Below are 14632 nucleotides of genomic sequence, written 5' to 3' on the forward strand. Positions count from 1 at the left end.
GGCGGGAAGGTGAGAGGAGGTCTCCAGGCACCTCCCACGCTGGCCCAGGTGAGGGCTGGCGGGTACCTTCTTGCCCCTTTGAGCCTAGGTTGGCCTTTTAGACCTGGGCAGAGGTGGGAAGGGAGCTGTAGCGGCCCAGACCCGTGTTTTCCTTGCGCATCCTCAGGCTACCACATGGGCACCTGCCCCCCCGCCCCCGGTTCTGGGACACCTGCCCCTGAGCACCTGCCCCCCCCTCGTCAGTCTGGGACACCTACCCTCCTGGGCACCTGCCCCCTCCTCCTCGGTCTGGGACACCTGCCCCTGGGCACCTGCCCCCCCCTCGGTGCTGGGACACCTGCCCCTGGGCACTTGCCCCCCCCCTCAGTCTGGGACACCTGCCCCTGGGCACCTGCCCACCCCTCCTCGGTCTGGGACACCTACCCCTGGACACTTGCCCACCCCTCCTCGGTTCTGGGACACCTGCCCCTGGGCACCTGCCCTCTCCCTCCTCAGTCTGTGGCACCTGCCCACCCCTCCTCGGTTCTGGGACACCTGCCCCTGGGCACCTGCCCACCCCTCCTCGGTTCTGGGACAGCTCCCATCCAAGGAGGCGTGCTGTGCACTCAGGTGGGCTCAGCACAGACAGTACGGAAGCTTCCTAGAACCAGTGCTCCCTCCCACCTCCCTTAGGACAGCTCCTAGCCTCCTAGCTGGACTCCTAACCTCAGAGCCAGCCTGGGAAGGGCAGCCAGGGCCCAGAGTGGTCCAGGACTCACCCGTGCTCAGAGAGCAGGGCGGATGCGCAGGGTGCCCGGACTGGACCGCGGACGTGGGACCTGTGGGCCCAGTGCCCTCCGCCCACCCAGAACTGGCTCTTCTCCGCCCCACCAGGCCGGCTGCTCCTGGAGGCCAGAGCCTATATATAGAAGCCTTTAAACACTAAGATGCTTTGACAATTAAAATTCATAATTTATCCCGAAGACGGCCTGGAGCTGTGGGCTGGCCGGAAGGCTGGCCGCTCCTGAGGTCAGCTGCCCCAGTGGGGTGGGCGGTGGGGCGGGTGCCTGCCCAGGGCCACGCAAGCAGCAAGCGGCCCCACTGCGCCCAGGCGGCACCCTCCGACCTGGCTGCCGCTGAGGGGCCCGGCGAGCACCCTGGGGAGAGGCTGGAGTTGCCCAGCACAGCTGAGAGCCGGGCTGGTGGCACTGGGCCAGGCGGGAGGAGGCAGCAGGCAGGCACGCCCACACAGCCCCCCACCGCACGCACAGGCACACCCATGCGGGCACACGCACACCCTGGGGGTCCAGCAACTCTGCCGGAACCAAGAACAAGAGGAAAATAAAGAATCCTACACGACAAAGGACGTGACCTCAATTTTCTTCCAGGTTGATTTTTTCCTCCCTGTGGGGGCAGCAGCAGGGGGAGGAGGAGGGAGAGAGGGAGGATGGGCCAGGGCGGGTGGCCAGCCCAGGAGGACGGACACAGAGGCCCTCCTCTCAGGGCTCCCGGCCCTCCCACCCCTCTCCCACCCCCCCTGCGGGGGGCAGCCCCTGCCCAGTTAGGCTGACCCGGCCAGTTCCCCCATTAGCAGCTCACTGCCAAGGGTTATCAGCCATTCACACCCCAGCAGGGAGCGGCTCTGGAAGGAGCCCAGGATGGTGGATTTGGGATCCGATTTGGGATCCGATTTGGGATCAGAGAGAGCAGTTAAGGGTCCCTGGATGCTCTCCAGCCCTGCGGAGCCTGGGCTCAAGTGAGCCGCAGCCTCCTCCAGGAAGCCCCTTGGGTAGAGCCTGGTCGAGGAGCAGCTGTGTCAGGAGCTGCCCCAGCACTCGTGGGACGGGCCCTGCGCTGGGAGACACGGGGGGGGGCCGCAGAAACTCCCGCGGGGAGAAGGGAGACAGGTGCAGAGTCCTCAGACCCCGCAGATGCGGGAGGCTCTGGGCGGTGATCCCTTCTTAGCTGGATTCCGCAAGCTGAGTGGTCAGTCCTGGGCTCGTGGCTCGTGATGGGCAGCCCCCCACCCCTGCAGGACGGAGGCCCTACCTGGGTGACCGTGGAGGGCTTCCTAGGCAGGCTTCACCCCCACCCCATCGAGCCCGTTGCCTGCTCCCAGCTGCCTGCTTCCCACTAACACCTCGTCAGTCTCAGGAAGTGGATGCAGGGGACCACGCTCTGGCCTCAGGCTGGTGGGGACTCGGGGACAGGGCAAGTCTGAGGACTGTGTCGGGGCTTTGGTCACCCTGCAGGGGTCCCTTCCCCTTTGGAGTCGGACCATCAGGCCTACCTCGTGGGGCGGTGCTGATGCTGAGGACTCGGGCCTGCCGAGTGCTTGGGGCCTGGTGGTTGAGTGTGGGCCAGCCTCGCCCGTCCTCCCCCACCCTTGCCACTGCTCCCCTTCCTTCCTCCTGGGCCCCCCTCCCTCCTGCGCTTCTGCTCATCAGCGCCCGGGCAGGGCTGAGCGGTCCCTGCTCCTTCCCTCCTGCTTCAGCCCCGGGGTAGACACGAAGCTTGGCAGGACAGGACCAGGACGTCGCGGTGCGTGGTGCACGCCTGCCTCATTTGCACGGGGGCGACAGCCCGCCACGGGCGCTCAGGTCACACACCCGGGCTGCCACCCGAGGCCCTGGGCCCAGCGGTGGCAGCGGGCGCCTCCGTGCAGGGACCCCCGCCCGCGTGTGCTGGGGAGCCCCGTGCTCCCTGGGGAGCGCCGAGTGGGAGCACCATGACACGCTGATACTATAAACCGAAAATAACTTAACCTCCCGTCCTGCGTCCTGTGCTGCAGCCGACCCCAAATCAGGTGCGAGCCCGGCGGAGGCGGCGGCGGGCACCGGGGACATTATCCAGTGTGTTCAACACTCACGGTTGAGGAAGGGCGTTTGTGGGGCCTGGGGGCAGGGCGCTCACACCTCCCAAGGCCTGGGGCCGGCCCTGGCCCTGCGCCTCCAGGCCCATTGTGCCCGCCCCTCCCCGTGGGTCCAGAACTCAGAGCCCGTGGACTTGGTGCCTAGGCCTGAGGGCGAATGAATTCCATTTGGGAAGCCCTAAAAGTGGTTTAAAGACACGTTTTTTGAACGCGGCCTGGGGATGCGCAGTGCCCCCTGGCCTCCCTCCCCAAGCCCACTCGCAGGTGGCCCCAGGCCCCTCCTGTCCCCCCCGCCCCCCCCCCCCCCCGCAGTCACCCGCCCCATCCTGAGCCCCTCAGGGGACGGCCCCACAGTGAGGCCTTTCCCCTAGATCCTTCCAGCCCCGGTGGAACTCCTCACCAGCCCGACCAGGTTTGAGAATCTTGGCTTTCTAGCTGGGGAAAGTCCGTTTCTGTCGTGGGCTCCCTCGGGGAGCCTGGAGTCCTCCCCTCGCCGCAGAGTGCGGGGAGTAGACCGGGGAGGCCCGGCCTCGCTGAGGTCACACGGTGGGGTGGCCGGGAACCATGTGGGGCCAGTGTGAGGAGCCCCGGGTCCTGCCCCGGGACCACTGTGGGGCCAGGGGCTCTCCGGCTGTGCCGGGGTCCGAACACTGTGCCCGGGCCTGGCTCCTCCGCTGGCTGCCCACCTGCCTGCCTTGGACGTTTATTCCCTTTGTATTTATTGGTCCAATTTTTAAACTCCTGCCCTTGTGGGAAGCCCTTCAGGGGGCAGGGATCCAAACTAAAATGCTGATTAAAATGCATAAAACACTTCTCCTTTGCAAGCACAGGGCTAACCAGCAGGACCCGCGGCGCCGGGAGCGCAGGAGCAGCACGTTGCCCGCTCAGCAGTTGGGGTGACCCTGCAGACGCGGCCCCGTCCGCCCCGAGACGGCAGCGACCCCGTAGGGCTGCTAGAGGGGAGGCTCGCCGTGTGCTGTGTAGCTGCCGCGCCGGCTGGGGCAGGCATCCTGACCGCTCCCGGCCTCAGTGTACCCCCGGAGGGACAGCCGCATGAACAGGGTGAGGGATGAGGACGTGCCCTCCGGGCGGTCTTGGTCCTGCGCAGCGGGACCTGTTCTGAGGGTCTGACTGCCAGGTTGGGGGGGGGGGGACGGCGGCCACGCAAGGCAACGCCAGTCAGCTTTTCCATCAGTATTTGAATTCTCACCGCCCACTCAGGGGCCTCGGCCCTGCAAAAACTCTAGTGGACACCCTGTGGGGTTTTTTTAAGATTTTATTTATTTATTCATGAGACACACAGAGAGAGAGAGAGAGGCAGAGACACAGGCAGAGGGAGAAGCAGGCTCCATGCAGGGAGCCCGACGCGGGACTCGATCCCAGGACCCTGGGGTCACGCCCTGGGCCGAAGGGAGGTGCTCAACCCCTGAGCCACCCGGGTGTCCCTACACCCTGTCTTTCAAAGAACATCCCAGGGGCTGTTCTGTGAGACAGAAGCACCCACGGCTGACCCAGGATTATACGTGGAGGCGCAGCGCCAAGTGCAGAGGCTTGCGAGCGTATTTCCTTCTTTGTTCTGGTTGCCAGGAAGCTCACCCCTCCACCATTACGCAAGACGTCGTGGCATTCTCTCCTCGCGGGCTTCCTTTATCTTTTTATCATCTTGTGGCATAACATCTTCTGTCAATGGGCCCAAGTTATTTTTAGAAGGAGGGATGTGCTCGATAGCAGTTCCGTGATGTCGCTAAGGAGCGTAAGGAGCCTCCGTGTTATAGGAAGGGGAAGATTTCTGACTGCGTGGGCTACGGACGGCTTCACTAAGAAGGTGGCCTTTGGGAAAGGAGGTCACGAAGGCCGCTGGGCCTAGAGGCCGGGAGGGTTCTCCAAAAGGAGGTGGTGCAGAGCCAGGAGCAGCTGAGGACACCTGGGCAGCCTCACGGGGCAGACTGGTGGGAGGCAAGGCGGTGGCGGGCTGAGTGCCTTATTCAGCCCCTGGTGTGTGCGGGGCTTCCCCACATCTCCGGTGGCCAGTGCCCCCCACCCCAGCCTCCTGCAGCCCCCGCTACGCCCACCGGCCCGGCCCTGAGCTGGACGCTGGGAGCCCCACCTACGTCTCCCGCCCCCCACCCCACCCCGAGCCAGCCCAGCTGCCGGCCCAATTACTTATTGATCGCCTGTCAGGATGTTTGCTTTCCTGGTGGCTCACTGGAGCGTGTGTGACTGTTGAAAATGGCCTGGTTGGGGGGCGGGGGGGAGGCTGAACCACGGAGCCTGGAGAGGATGAGAGGGGCCCAGGGCAGGGGGGCCAGACAGAGCCACTGGGGATGACAGGACCTTGCAGATGCCAGAACATGTCAGTGACACCCAGAGCCCTCTCTGGTTAATCAGTCACCTAGTCGATCAACTGGAGAGCACCTGTCAGTCCTGGGAGACCGCTGGAGCCCCAGTGGCCAGAGCTCTGGTCCCAGGTCCACCCCCTTCTACAGGCTGGGTGTCCTTGGGCAGCCCCGATGGCCGGGGGTAGAGCTGTGGGGCCCCCCTTCCTGCGGTGAGCCCCCCCTTGGCACCATGGGTGTGGGTGTGTGTTCCAACTATAGTCCGGCCTCTGGAGACCATGTGACCCAGGCCCTGCAGCGTGGGGGAGTCCAGACCAGCCCTGCCCCCTGCGCACCCTGCTGGGCCTGTTCTCCGCAGGACGGAGCAGAGGCAGGGATGGGGGGCAGAGCAGCCTCTGAGCCCAGCTGGCAGAGGGTCACGGGGGCGGCCCCCGCACACCCCTTGTTTACCCACCCGCAGCCTGTACCTGCAGTATCGCCCGTGTCACCGCCACCCAAGCCCCGCGTCACCTCACAGTCCAACCCCAGCGCCTCGTGGGCCGGACCGGCTGTGGGGGGCCATGGGATGCTCCAGACCAGCAGCGGCCCGGGGCCGGGGCTCTGGGAGGAGCGTGACCCGAACCCCAAGAGACAGATGAAGGCTGGTGGTCCTCGGAGAGGAGCGCGCTTCCCGCCGAGGGTCAGAAAAACCTCCTGGGAGCGCTGGATGCTGGGGTCTCGGCAGCAGGCGCAGGGGCGCTCCGGGAGGAGGGGCCGCGGGGGCCGAGGCCTGAGCTCCGGGGCCTGGGCGGGTCATGCTGGACCCAGAGGAAGGGAGAGGTCGGGGGACTCCGCAGGGAGGCACCAGGTGCCCGGCTTCCTGGCCGGGGTGCCCTCTGCTGACCCGGAAAGCCCACCAGGGAGCAGATTCGTGGCCACGGACAGGTGCCACCGGGTCGGCTGATAGCCTGGGGCTCCCGGGTGGGGGCTCGGGCGGGGCTGGCGAGGAGAGGGCCGTGGTGTCTGTGCCCGGGGAAGCGGAGGCTGACGGGGTGGCCCCAGCAGCTCGGGGGCCCCGGCCTGGCAGGTGGGGGACCAGACCTGCTCCTCCTTAGGCTCTTCTCGGAGGCTTCAGCCTTTGAGCCCCTCTGATCCCCTCTGTGAGCCCCGAGGGCAACTCAGCAGGTCTGGCTTCATCCCTGTGAGCGCCGGGGGAAGCTGAGGTTCAGAGGGTGGGTGGGGTGGGGTGCATTCAGAGGGGGTGCGTGCATGGATCACGTCGCCAGGAAATCATAAACCATGAAGGAGGTGCCGAGGCCAGGCTCCTCCGAGATGCCCCTGCAGCGAACCCCTCAATCCCGGGGATGCTGGGGAAGTCCTTTTGGGGGGGGCTCCGGGCAGGGTAAGGAGCATGGGGGAAGCAGCACGGCAGGGCAGGAGGCCTTGCGGCCTGGGCATCCGGGCCTCACCGCGGGGTCGCAGCCGGTGCCCTGAGCCACTGTGGAGCGGCAGCTCTGTACGTGTGCCAGGGACATCCTGACGGGGTGGGGGGCCCGGGTGGGGCCAGCCAAGCACCGTCCTCTAACCACCCCGTGTCCTGTGCTTGCTCCCGGCTGCAGGTGAGCGAGAGGATGCTGGCGGGGGGCGCGAGGAGCATGCCCAGCCCCCTCCTGGCCTGCTGGCAGCCCATCCTCCTGCTGGTGCTGGGCTCGGTGCTGTCAGGCTCGGCCACCGGCTGCCCGCCCCGCTGCGAGTGCTCCGCCCAGGACCGCGCGGTGCTGTGCCACCGCAAGCGCTTCGTGGCGGTTCCCGAGGGCATCCCCACCGAGACCCGCCTGCTGGACCTGGGCAAGAACCGCATCAAGACGCTCAACCAGGACGAGTTTGCCAGCTTCCCACACCTGGAGGAGCTGGAGCTCAACGAGAACATCGTGAGCGCCGTGGAGCCCGGCGCCTTCAACAATCTCTTCAGCCTGCGGACTCTGGGGCTGCGTAGCAACCGGCTGAAGCTCATCCCCCTGGGTGTCTTCACGGGCCTCAGCAACCTGACCAAGCTGGACATCAGCGAGAACAAGATCGTCATCCTGCTGGACTACATGTTCCAGGACCTGTACAACCTCAAGTCGCTGGAGGTGGGCGACAATGACCTCGTCTACATCTCGCACCGGGCCTTCAGCGGCCTCAACAGCCTGGAGCAGCTGACCCTGGAGAAGTGCAACCTGACCTCCATCCCCACCGAGGCGCTGTCCCACCTGCACAGCCTCATCGTCCTGAGGCTCCGGCACCTCAACATCAACGCCATCCGGGACTACTCCTTCAAGAGGTTGTATCGGCTCAAGGTCTTGGAGATCTCCCACTGGCCCTACCTGGACACCATGACGCCCAACTGCCTCTACGGCCTCAACCTGACATCCCTGTCCATCACTCACTGCAACCTGACCGCCGTGCCCTACCTGGCCGTGCGCCACCTGGTCTATCTCCGCTTCCTCAACCTCTCCTACAACCCCATCGGCACCATCGAGGGCTCCATGTTGCATGAGCTGCTCCGGCTGCAGGAGATCCAGCTGGTGGGCGGGCAGCTGGCCGTGGTGGAGCCCTACGCCTTCCGCGGCCTCAACTACCTGCGCGTGCTCAACGTGTCCGGCAACCAGCTGACCACGCTGGAGGAGTCCGCCTTCCACTCCGTGGGCAACCTGGAGACGCTCATCCTGGACTCCAACCCGCTGGCCTGCGACTGTCGGCTCCTGTGGGTGTTCCGGCGCCGCTGGCGGCTCAACTTCAACCGGCAGCAGCCCACGTGTGCCACACCCGAGTTCGTCCAGGGCAAGGAGTTCAAAGACTTCCCGGACGTGCTCCTGCCCAACTACTTCACCTGCCGCCGCGCCCGCATCCGGGACCGCAAGGCCCAGCAAGTGTTTGTGGATGAGGGTCACACGGTGCAGTTCGTGTGCCGGGCGGACGGCGACCCGCCGCCCGCCATCCTCTGGCTCTCGCCCCGCAAGCACCTGGTTTCGGCCAAGAGCAACGGGCGGCTCACAGTCTTCCCCGACGGCACGCTGGAGGTGCGCTACGCCCAGGTGCAGGACAATGGCACGTACCTGTGCATCGCGGCCAACGCGGGGGGCAACGACTCCATGCCGGCCCACCTGCACGTGCGCAGCTACTCACCCGACTGGCCCCATCAGCCCAACAAGACCTTCGCTTTCATCTCCAACCAGCCGGGCGAGGGAGAGGCCAACAGCACCCGAGCCACCGTGCCTTTCCCCTTCGACATCAAGACCCTCATCATTGCCACCACCATGGGCTTCATCTCTTTCCTGGGCGTCGTCCTCTTCTGCCTGGTGCTGCTCTTTCTCTGGAGCCGGGGCAAGGGCAACACGAAGCACAACATCGAGATCGAGTATGTGCCCCGCAAGTCGGACGCAGGCGTCAGCGCCGCCGATGCGCCCCGCAAGTTCAACATGAAGATGATCTGAGGACGGGGCAGGGGGGCAGGGGAAGGGGCCTGGTCCTCAGTCCTTGCCGCCTCCTCCCTCCGCACACGCTCCGTCCCTCCCGCCCTCCCTCCCCCGCCCCTGCCCCCTCCCCACCCGCCCTCCTTCCACCAGGACCTCAGCCGCCCAGGCCCGGGGACCCCGCTGCACAGGGGCACGCATTGACAGACTGGAGGCGGAAGCTGACAGGCCGACACGCACAGTCAGTAATTCAATAAAAAAAAGTTACGAACTTCCTCTGTAACTTGGGTTTCAATAATTATGGATTTTTATGAAAACTTGAAATAATAAAAAGAGAAAAAAAAAACTATTTCCTATAGCTAGTCGGAATGCAAACTTTTGACGTCCTGATTGCTCCAGGGCCCTCTTCCAACTCAGCTTCTGGTTTTTCTCTTCCTCCCCCTCCCCCCCTCCTCCTCCTTCTCTTCCTCCTTTCTCTTCTCTTCCCCTATGGGGAGGGATCACTCAGGAAAACAGGAAAGGAGGTTCCAGCCCCACCTGCCCGGGCAGCTGACACTAGCGGGCAGGGGGCGGGGGCGGGCCCAGCCCCAGGCTGGCTGTTTGCAGGGAGCAGGTGAAGGACACAGGGCTGCCTGATGGGGTGGGGGCCCTCGGCCAAGCTGCCAGGAAGCACCGCTGCCGGGGACTGGGGGCCTGGCTCGGGTGTGGCTGAGACTCTGGACAGGGGCCGGGGTCCTCCTGGAGGACGGCACAGTCGGTGGAGAGAGCCAGGGGCTGGAGGCAGGACCCGGGCCTAACTTCTGGTCCCCGCTTTGCCGCTGACTTACTGTGTGGTTTCAGACAGGTCGCTGACCCTCTCTGGGCCTCAGTCTCCACATCTGTACAAATGGAAACGTGACTCCCTGCCCTGCCTACCTCACAGGGCTGTTGTGAGGCATTGATGAGATGATGTATGTGAAACACTTTGTAACCTGTAAAGCGCTGTGCACATGTGTGGGTGACTGCTCTCATTATGGTCATTATTCTCTCACCGTGGGGAGTGGGGCTCAGGGTTGGGGACATCCCGGGGGAGGGCCGCTCTGGGGTCTTTCCGAGGCCCGTCTCAGAGCAGCGCCCCAGCCTGGGGTCGGGAGAGTCGGTTTGGGAGCGGGATCCGCAGCACTAGAGCGGACCCAGCGGGTCAGAAGCCGCCCTGCTTGTTCGCTCCAAATCGAGCCGCTGCGAACTCAGCCCTGGGAAGGGCTGCCCCGGGTGACACGGTGCGAAGGGCCAGCTCGGTCACCTTGTAGCTTCCCTGGATCTGTGGGCCCGGCTCGAGAAGCTGGGGCCCTAGCTCGGCCGGCACTTGGGGCGCTCGCCGCCGTCTCCAGAGGCCGGGAGAGCCCCGCAGGCCTGGCTTCTCCCCTCCACCCTTCCTCTTGTCCTCGGGGTCTCCGTGGATGCAGCCCCACGGCGGGCTGAGTCTGCCGCCTGGTGGTCGTCAGGTTCGGGGGGATCCAGCCGCGCAGGGTCGGAGCGGCACACAGCGAGCTGAACGAGGAGGGGAAGCGGTCGGGAAGCCAGCCCTCCGCAGTGAGGCTTCAGAATGCAGCTCCTCCGGTCGGGGCTCGTCCGGGGCACACGTGCCCAGCCTGAGCCGGCATGGCCCGGGCAGCTGCATGCCTAGCGTATTCTGAAGCAAGCGTGCCACCCTGGTGAGGCGGCACGGTGAGCGGGTCTGGCACGGAGCTGGCCCTCGTCACCCACTCACTCATCATCCGATCCCCACAGGCCCCGAGAGCCAGCTCTGCCCCGGGCTCCCAGCTGATGCGGCCACACCACCCTGGCTCCCCTGTCCCAGCAACCACCCCACGGTGGTCCCGGGCTCCAAGGAAGCCTCAAGCCCTTGGAACTGTGGTTTTATCCCCTGGAACAAACGAGAGCATCTGCCGTTAGGATTCCGGAGCGTTGCTGTGGAAAAGGTTGATGGTCCTTGGGGAGCAGCCTAGACTAAGTGGTCTAGGCTCCGGGGATTGCGGTTGGATCTGGGTTCCAGGTCCTCTCTGGCACTTGCTGGCTGCTCGGGATTGTTACTTGACCCAACTGAGCCTCAGTCTGCTGATCTGTCACGTAAAGATGATCTTCCTACTTTTGGCCATCGGGATGTCACAGGAAGGCGCGCAGGTGCCCGTTGATGCCGTGGTACCTGGCTCCCAGTCAGCCCTCTGCGGTGCTGTGGATCGCTGTCCGGGCCAGTCTGGTGCAGATGCGGACTGAGGACCGGAGAGGGCGGTAGCTTATCCAGAGCCACACAGCTTCCCAGGGCCAGGACCAGGGCGTGGGAGTTCCGGGCTCCTGGAGCCACAGACTCCTAAGCCCAGCTTCTCTGGCTCAGGCGTGGGGACCCCCCACCTGGCAGGAGAACGCTCTGGGGAGCACAGGAGCAGGGACGGGAGTCCTTGGGCTCATACTGAGCAAGAGGCCAGTGGCATCACGTGAGGCTCTGTGACCCTGACAGGCCTGCTCAGCTCCAGAGGGGCAGGTGCACAGGCTGCCTGCGGCCCCAGCCCACGTCCACGGGGGCACCGTTCTCCTCGGGGGCCTGCCCGTGGGACTGTTGCTTGACCTCTGGGAGGCCTGGGGCTTCACTGGCTTCCGGTAAGAGCAGGAGGTGCAAGGGGCCAATTAATTCTTGGCTGCTGCGGGCAAGAACCGGACCTCAGGAAATTCAAGGACACGAGAGAATCGTGAGGTGGTTTTCAGACAGGACAGAGTCCCTTGGGGGAAGGCGAGTGCCCAGGCAGGGGCTGCGGGACGGGGCCTCCGCCTGTTCAAGACAGCAGTGAACTCCGGTGCCAAGAGCCCTGCCAGCCAGAGGGGGAAGGGCCTGGCAAGTCGGGCTGGAGAGGCTCTGTCCTGGCCTGGCAGCCGGACAGGCAAAGGCGAGCGGCGGCCGTCTCTGCCCCGACCGTGTGGGGCCTGCACCCAGCGGGCGCCAGAGCCGAGCCGGGTGGCCGCGGCCCACACCAGTGGTGCAGGTGCCTCGGCCCGTGGGCGGCGGCGGGAGGCCGGGCTCCACGCTCCTGGGGAGAAGGCGGAATACTGAGCCCTGGAGTGCGGCCTGCTTCCCGGACCCCGACACCAGGGGCGGGAGCCCCAGGCCCGCTCCTGCACGCGAGGCATGCACGCTCAGAGAGGGGGTGACAAGACGGGGAGCCGACCCCCGACGAGCAAGTGGGCGCGGGTGGGGCCGGCCCCCAGCAGGCTGATGGCTGCCAGCACCTGGGCACCGCCGACGCCTCCCACCCCCGGGGCAACCCCCACGGGGGAGAACCTGGGGCTCAGAGACGGGAAGTAACCCACCCAGAGCCCACAGCAGAGTGATGCTGGGGCGTGGGCTTGGAGTCAGGCGGACCTCGGTTCCAGTTCTCCCTGGGGGGTGGGCGACAGCTGTTTGGGGGCCCTGATTACCACCGTTGGCAGCCTGGCATCCCTACGGACGAGCAGGGCAGGAGCGGTCGAACCCAGGACTGGGAAGGAAGGAACCGTGTGGGCGGCAGTGGGGAACAAAGGAGCTGGAACCACAAACGAGATTGGGGTAGAAGCCAAGCCTGGTGATGGCCTCTGATTTGCCCTTGAAGGCCTAGGGGCTCCTGTGGAGGGTGGGAGCTGACCCCAGGCCATCACCGCTGATGCGCGGGACGGAGAGTGGCCATGCCCGGGCCCTGAGGACAAGGCTGCACGTGCGCGTGTTGGCAGGGGTGGAGGTCACAGGGAGCAGGGGTGAGGGGTCGGAGGAGCAGCAGCGTAGACCCTGGCTGGTGGGAGGAGTCTGGGGAGACTTGAGCCTTTTAGGGCCTGAAGTCGAGGTTCATGAGGTATAAGGAGCAGGGGGCAGCACAGGCCATCTGGAATGAAGTGATTTATTGGGGCCCCCACAGAACCCGGTTCTACGGTCCATCACCTTTCCTGCCTCTCCCCGGTTTGAGGCCCTCTGATAACACAGCGTTAAAAGTCACCCCAGCTCCAGCCTCCTTCGGGGACTGGCTCACTAGGATCTCTGAGCCCTTCATTCACGCTCCCTAGAGGAAAAAATCTGATTGGCCACCTGCCGGCCAGTGGCTCGTCTGCCCTAAGTCAGGTGCTCGTCCCCTTATCCAATTGGCTGAGCCCAAGGAGCTCACCCGCCCGAAGCCAAGTTTGGGTGAAGATGTCGTGGAAAGGGCTAAGGGATCGTATCGGTTATTTACAGCTACACGACAACCACCCCAAAACCTAGTGGTTCAAAATAACAACAACCATGTGTTTGTTCCAATCTGCAACCTGGAGAGAGGCAGCTCATCCTGCCGCGCGCGGCGCTGATGCCGGAGGCTTGGACGCCCAGCCTCGGCGGGGGAGGCCGCAAGGGCCGGGGGCCACTCTGCCTCTTGACTTCGCGCGACGTCTCCAGCAGGCTGGCTGGGCTCTTTCACGGTCGCTCAGCTCTTCAGGACGGCCACACCGAAGCCGCCAGGCCTCTCGAAGCCTTGGCCAGGAATCAGGGCGAGTCGCAGGCCCTCCTCGAGTCGAGGGGCCGGAGGACAGCCCCCGGCTCTTGCTGGGAAGAGCTGCAAAGTCACAGGACACAGGGACATGCAGGATGCGAGGGTTATTGCAGCCACTTGTGGAGCCTCCACAGGGACCTCAGACGTGCCTTTGTTCTCTTAGGAGCCACGCACTGGCGCAGGGGCCCCTACAGTTGACCCAGGAGGAGGGAATCAGTGAGCAATGCCGACTGCCCTCCAGATGGACGGCCAGCTGGTAAGAGCCGGGACGTGAACCAGGCTTGCTGCCCCGGGCCAGAATCCTTTGGAGCAGAAGCAGGAGGCAGGGCCCCCGGGGGGAATACGGCAATACTGATAATAATTACTGTTTGCAGGCCAGACGCTTCCCCTACATTGCCCCCCCCCCTTTTTTTAAAGTAGGCTCCACACTGGGTGTGATGCCCAACACGGGGCTGGAGCCAGGACCCTGAGATCAAGACCTGAGCTGAGGTCAAGAGTCGGATGCTCAGTGGGCTGAGCCATCCAGGCGCCCCTCACCTATATGGTCTCCTTGAATCCCACCAGAGGAGGTTCTAACATGCTCCGGTTTCAGGTTCAGGGAGAAGTTACTGCCCGGGGCCCACCACCCGCTGGGTGATGAAGCCCGGATTCGTACTCAGGGCGCCAGGACCTTGCAGCAGAAAAAGTACCAGCCTGGACCCCTCACGGCGAACCACCCCCGACTGCGGCTTCTCATCACAGGAGGTGGCACCACCACACATCCCCTCCTGTGGCCGCCTTCCTCTGTGGGCCGGGATGAGTCAGGAGCGGACCGTGTGCCGTGGCGCAGGGGGGTGAGTGCAAGGGCCCTGGGTACCAGTCAGTACCCCCGCCCGCCCACCAGCCCCCCGTACGCCGGGCATCTCTGTGGGACCTGGAGGCCCAGCAGCCTGTTCTGAAGACCTGCGGTCTGGCCCTGGCACCTCCCTGGTGGGGGCCTAAGGAGGGCAGCCATGCAGCATGGCCCAGCGGGGTCAGGGCCTTCCCCTGGGTGCTCCAGCTCTGACTGCTGAAGGAGTTGATTCTCAGCCTGTAAAGGGATTTACAACCTCCCCATAAACCTATTATGGCTCATCCTGTGTCCCCGGGGCCCTGTCATCACGCCAGTGGACTGCTGGTGTCTGGGAAGGCTGGGAGGCCGCGGAGACTGAGCACACCCCGGTGTCTCAGCCCCAGTCCCCCTTCTCTGCCAGCTCCATCGTGCCCCAGCCCTCATGCCAACCCCTGCCCACCGGGTCCTGGCTCCCTCCCTGGGGTCTTCCTCTGCCCCTCCAACTATGTCCCCATCCCTTCATCCTTGGTTTGGGCTGTGACACACTGCCCCAGAGAAGGCTAATCCTGGGGATGGCATGGCAGGATGTTCTGGAGGAACAGAGGAGGAGGAAGCTGATTGCAGAGGAAGGGAAAAGCCGGGCAGGGGAGGGATGGCCACCACCCCCGGTTCCCAGC

General features: G+C 65.0%; 1 protein-coding gene across 7 annotated transcripts in view; it reads left to right on the forward strand.

Annotated features, from left to right (window-relative positions):
• The window catches only part of LINGO1 (leucine rich repeat and Ig domain containing 1), a 69342-nt gene extending 59720 nt beyond the window's left edge, over positions 1-9622 (forward strand). For all 7 annotated transcript variants that reach the window (XM_072809754.1, XM_072809755.1, XM_072809751.1 and 4 more), the window contains one exon: positions 6786-9622. In XM_072809754.1, the coding sequence (XP_072665855.1) occupies positions 6798-8642 (1845 nt within the window). In that variant the 5' untranslated portion in view covers positions 6786-6797 and the 3' untranslated portion in view covers positions 8643-9622. The remainder of the gene's footprint in view (positions 1-6785) is intronic.
• The last annotated feature ends 5010 nt before the right edge of the window (positions 9623-14632 follow it).

Source organism: Canis lupus, chromosome 32, assembly GCF_048164855.1.
Source record: "Canis lupus baileyi chromosome 32, mCanLup2.hap1, whole genome shotgun sequence".
Lineage (NCBI taxonomy): Eukaryota > Metazoa > Chordata > Mammalia > Carnivora > Canidae > Canis > Canis lupus.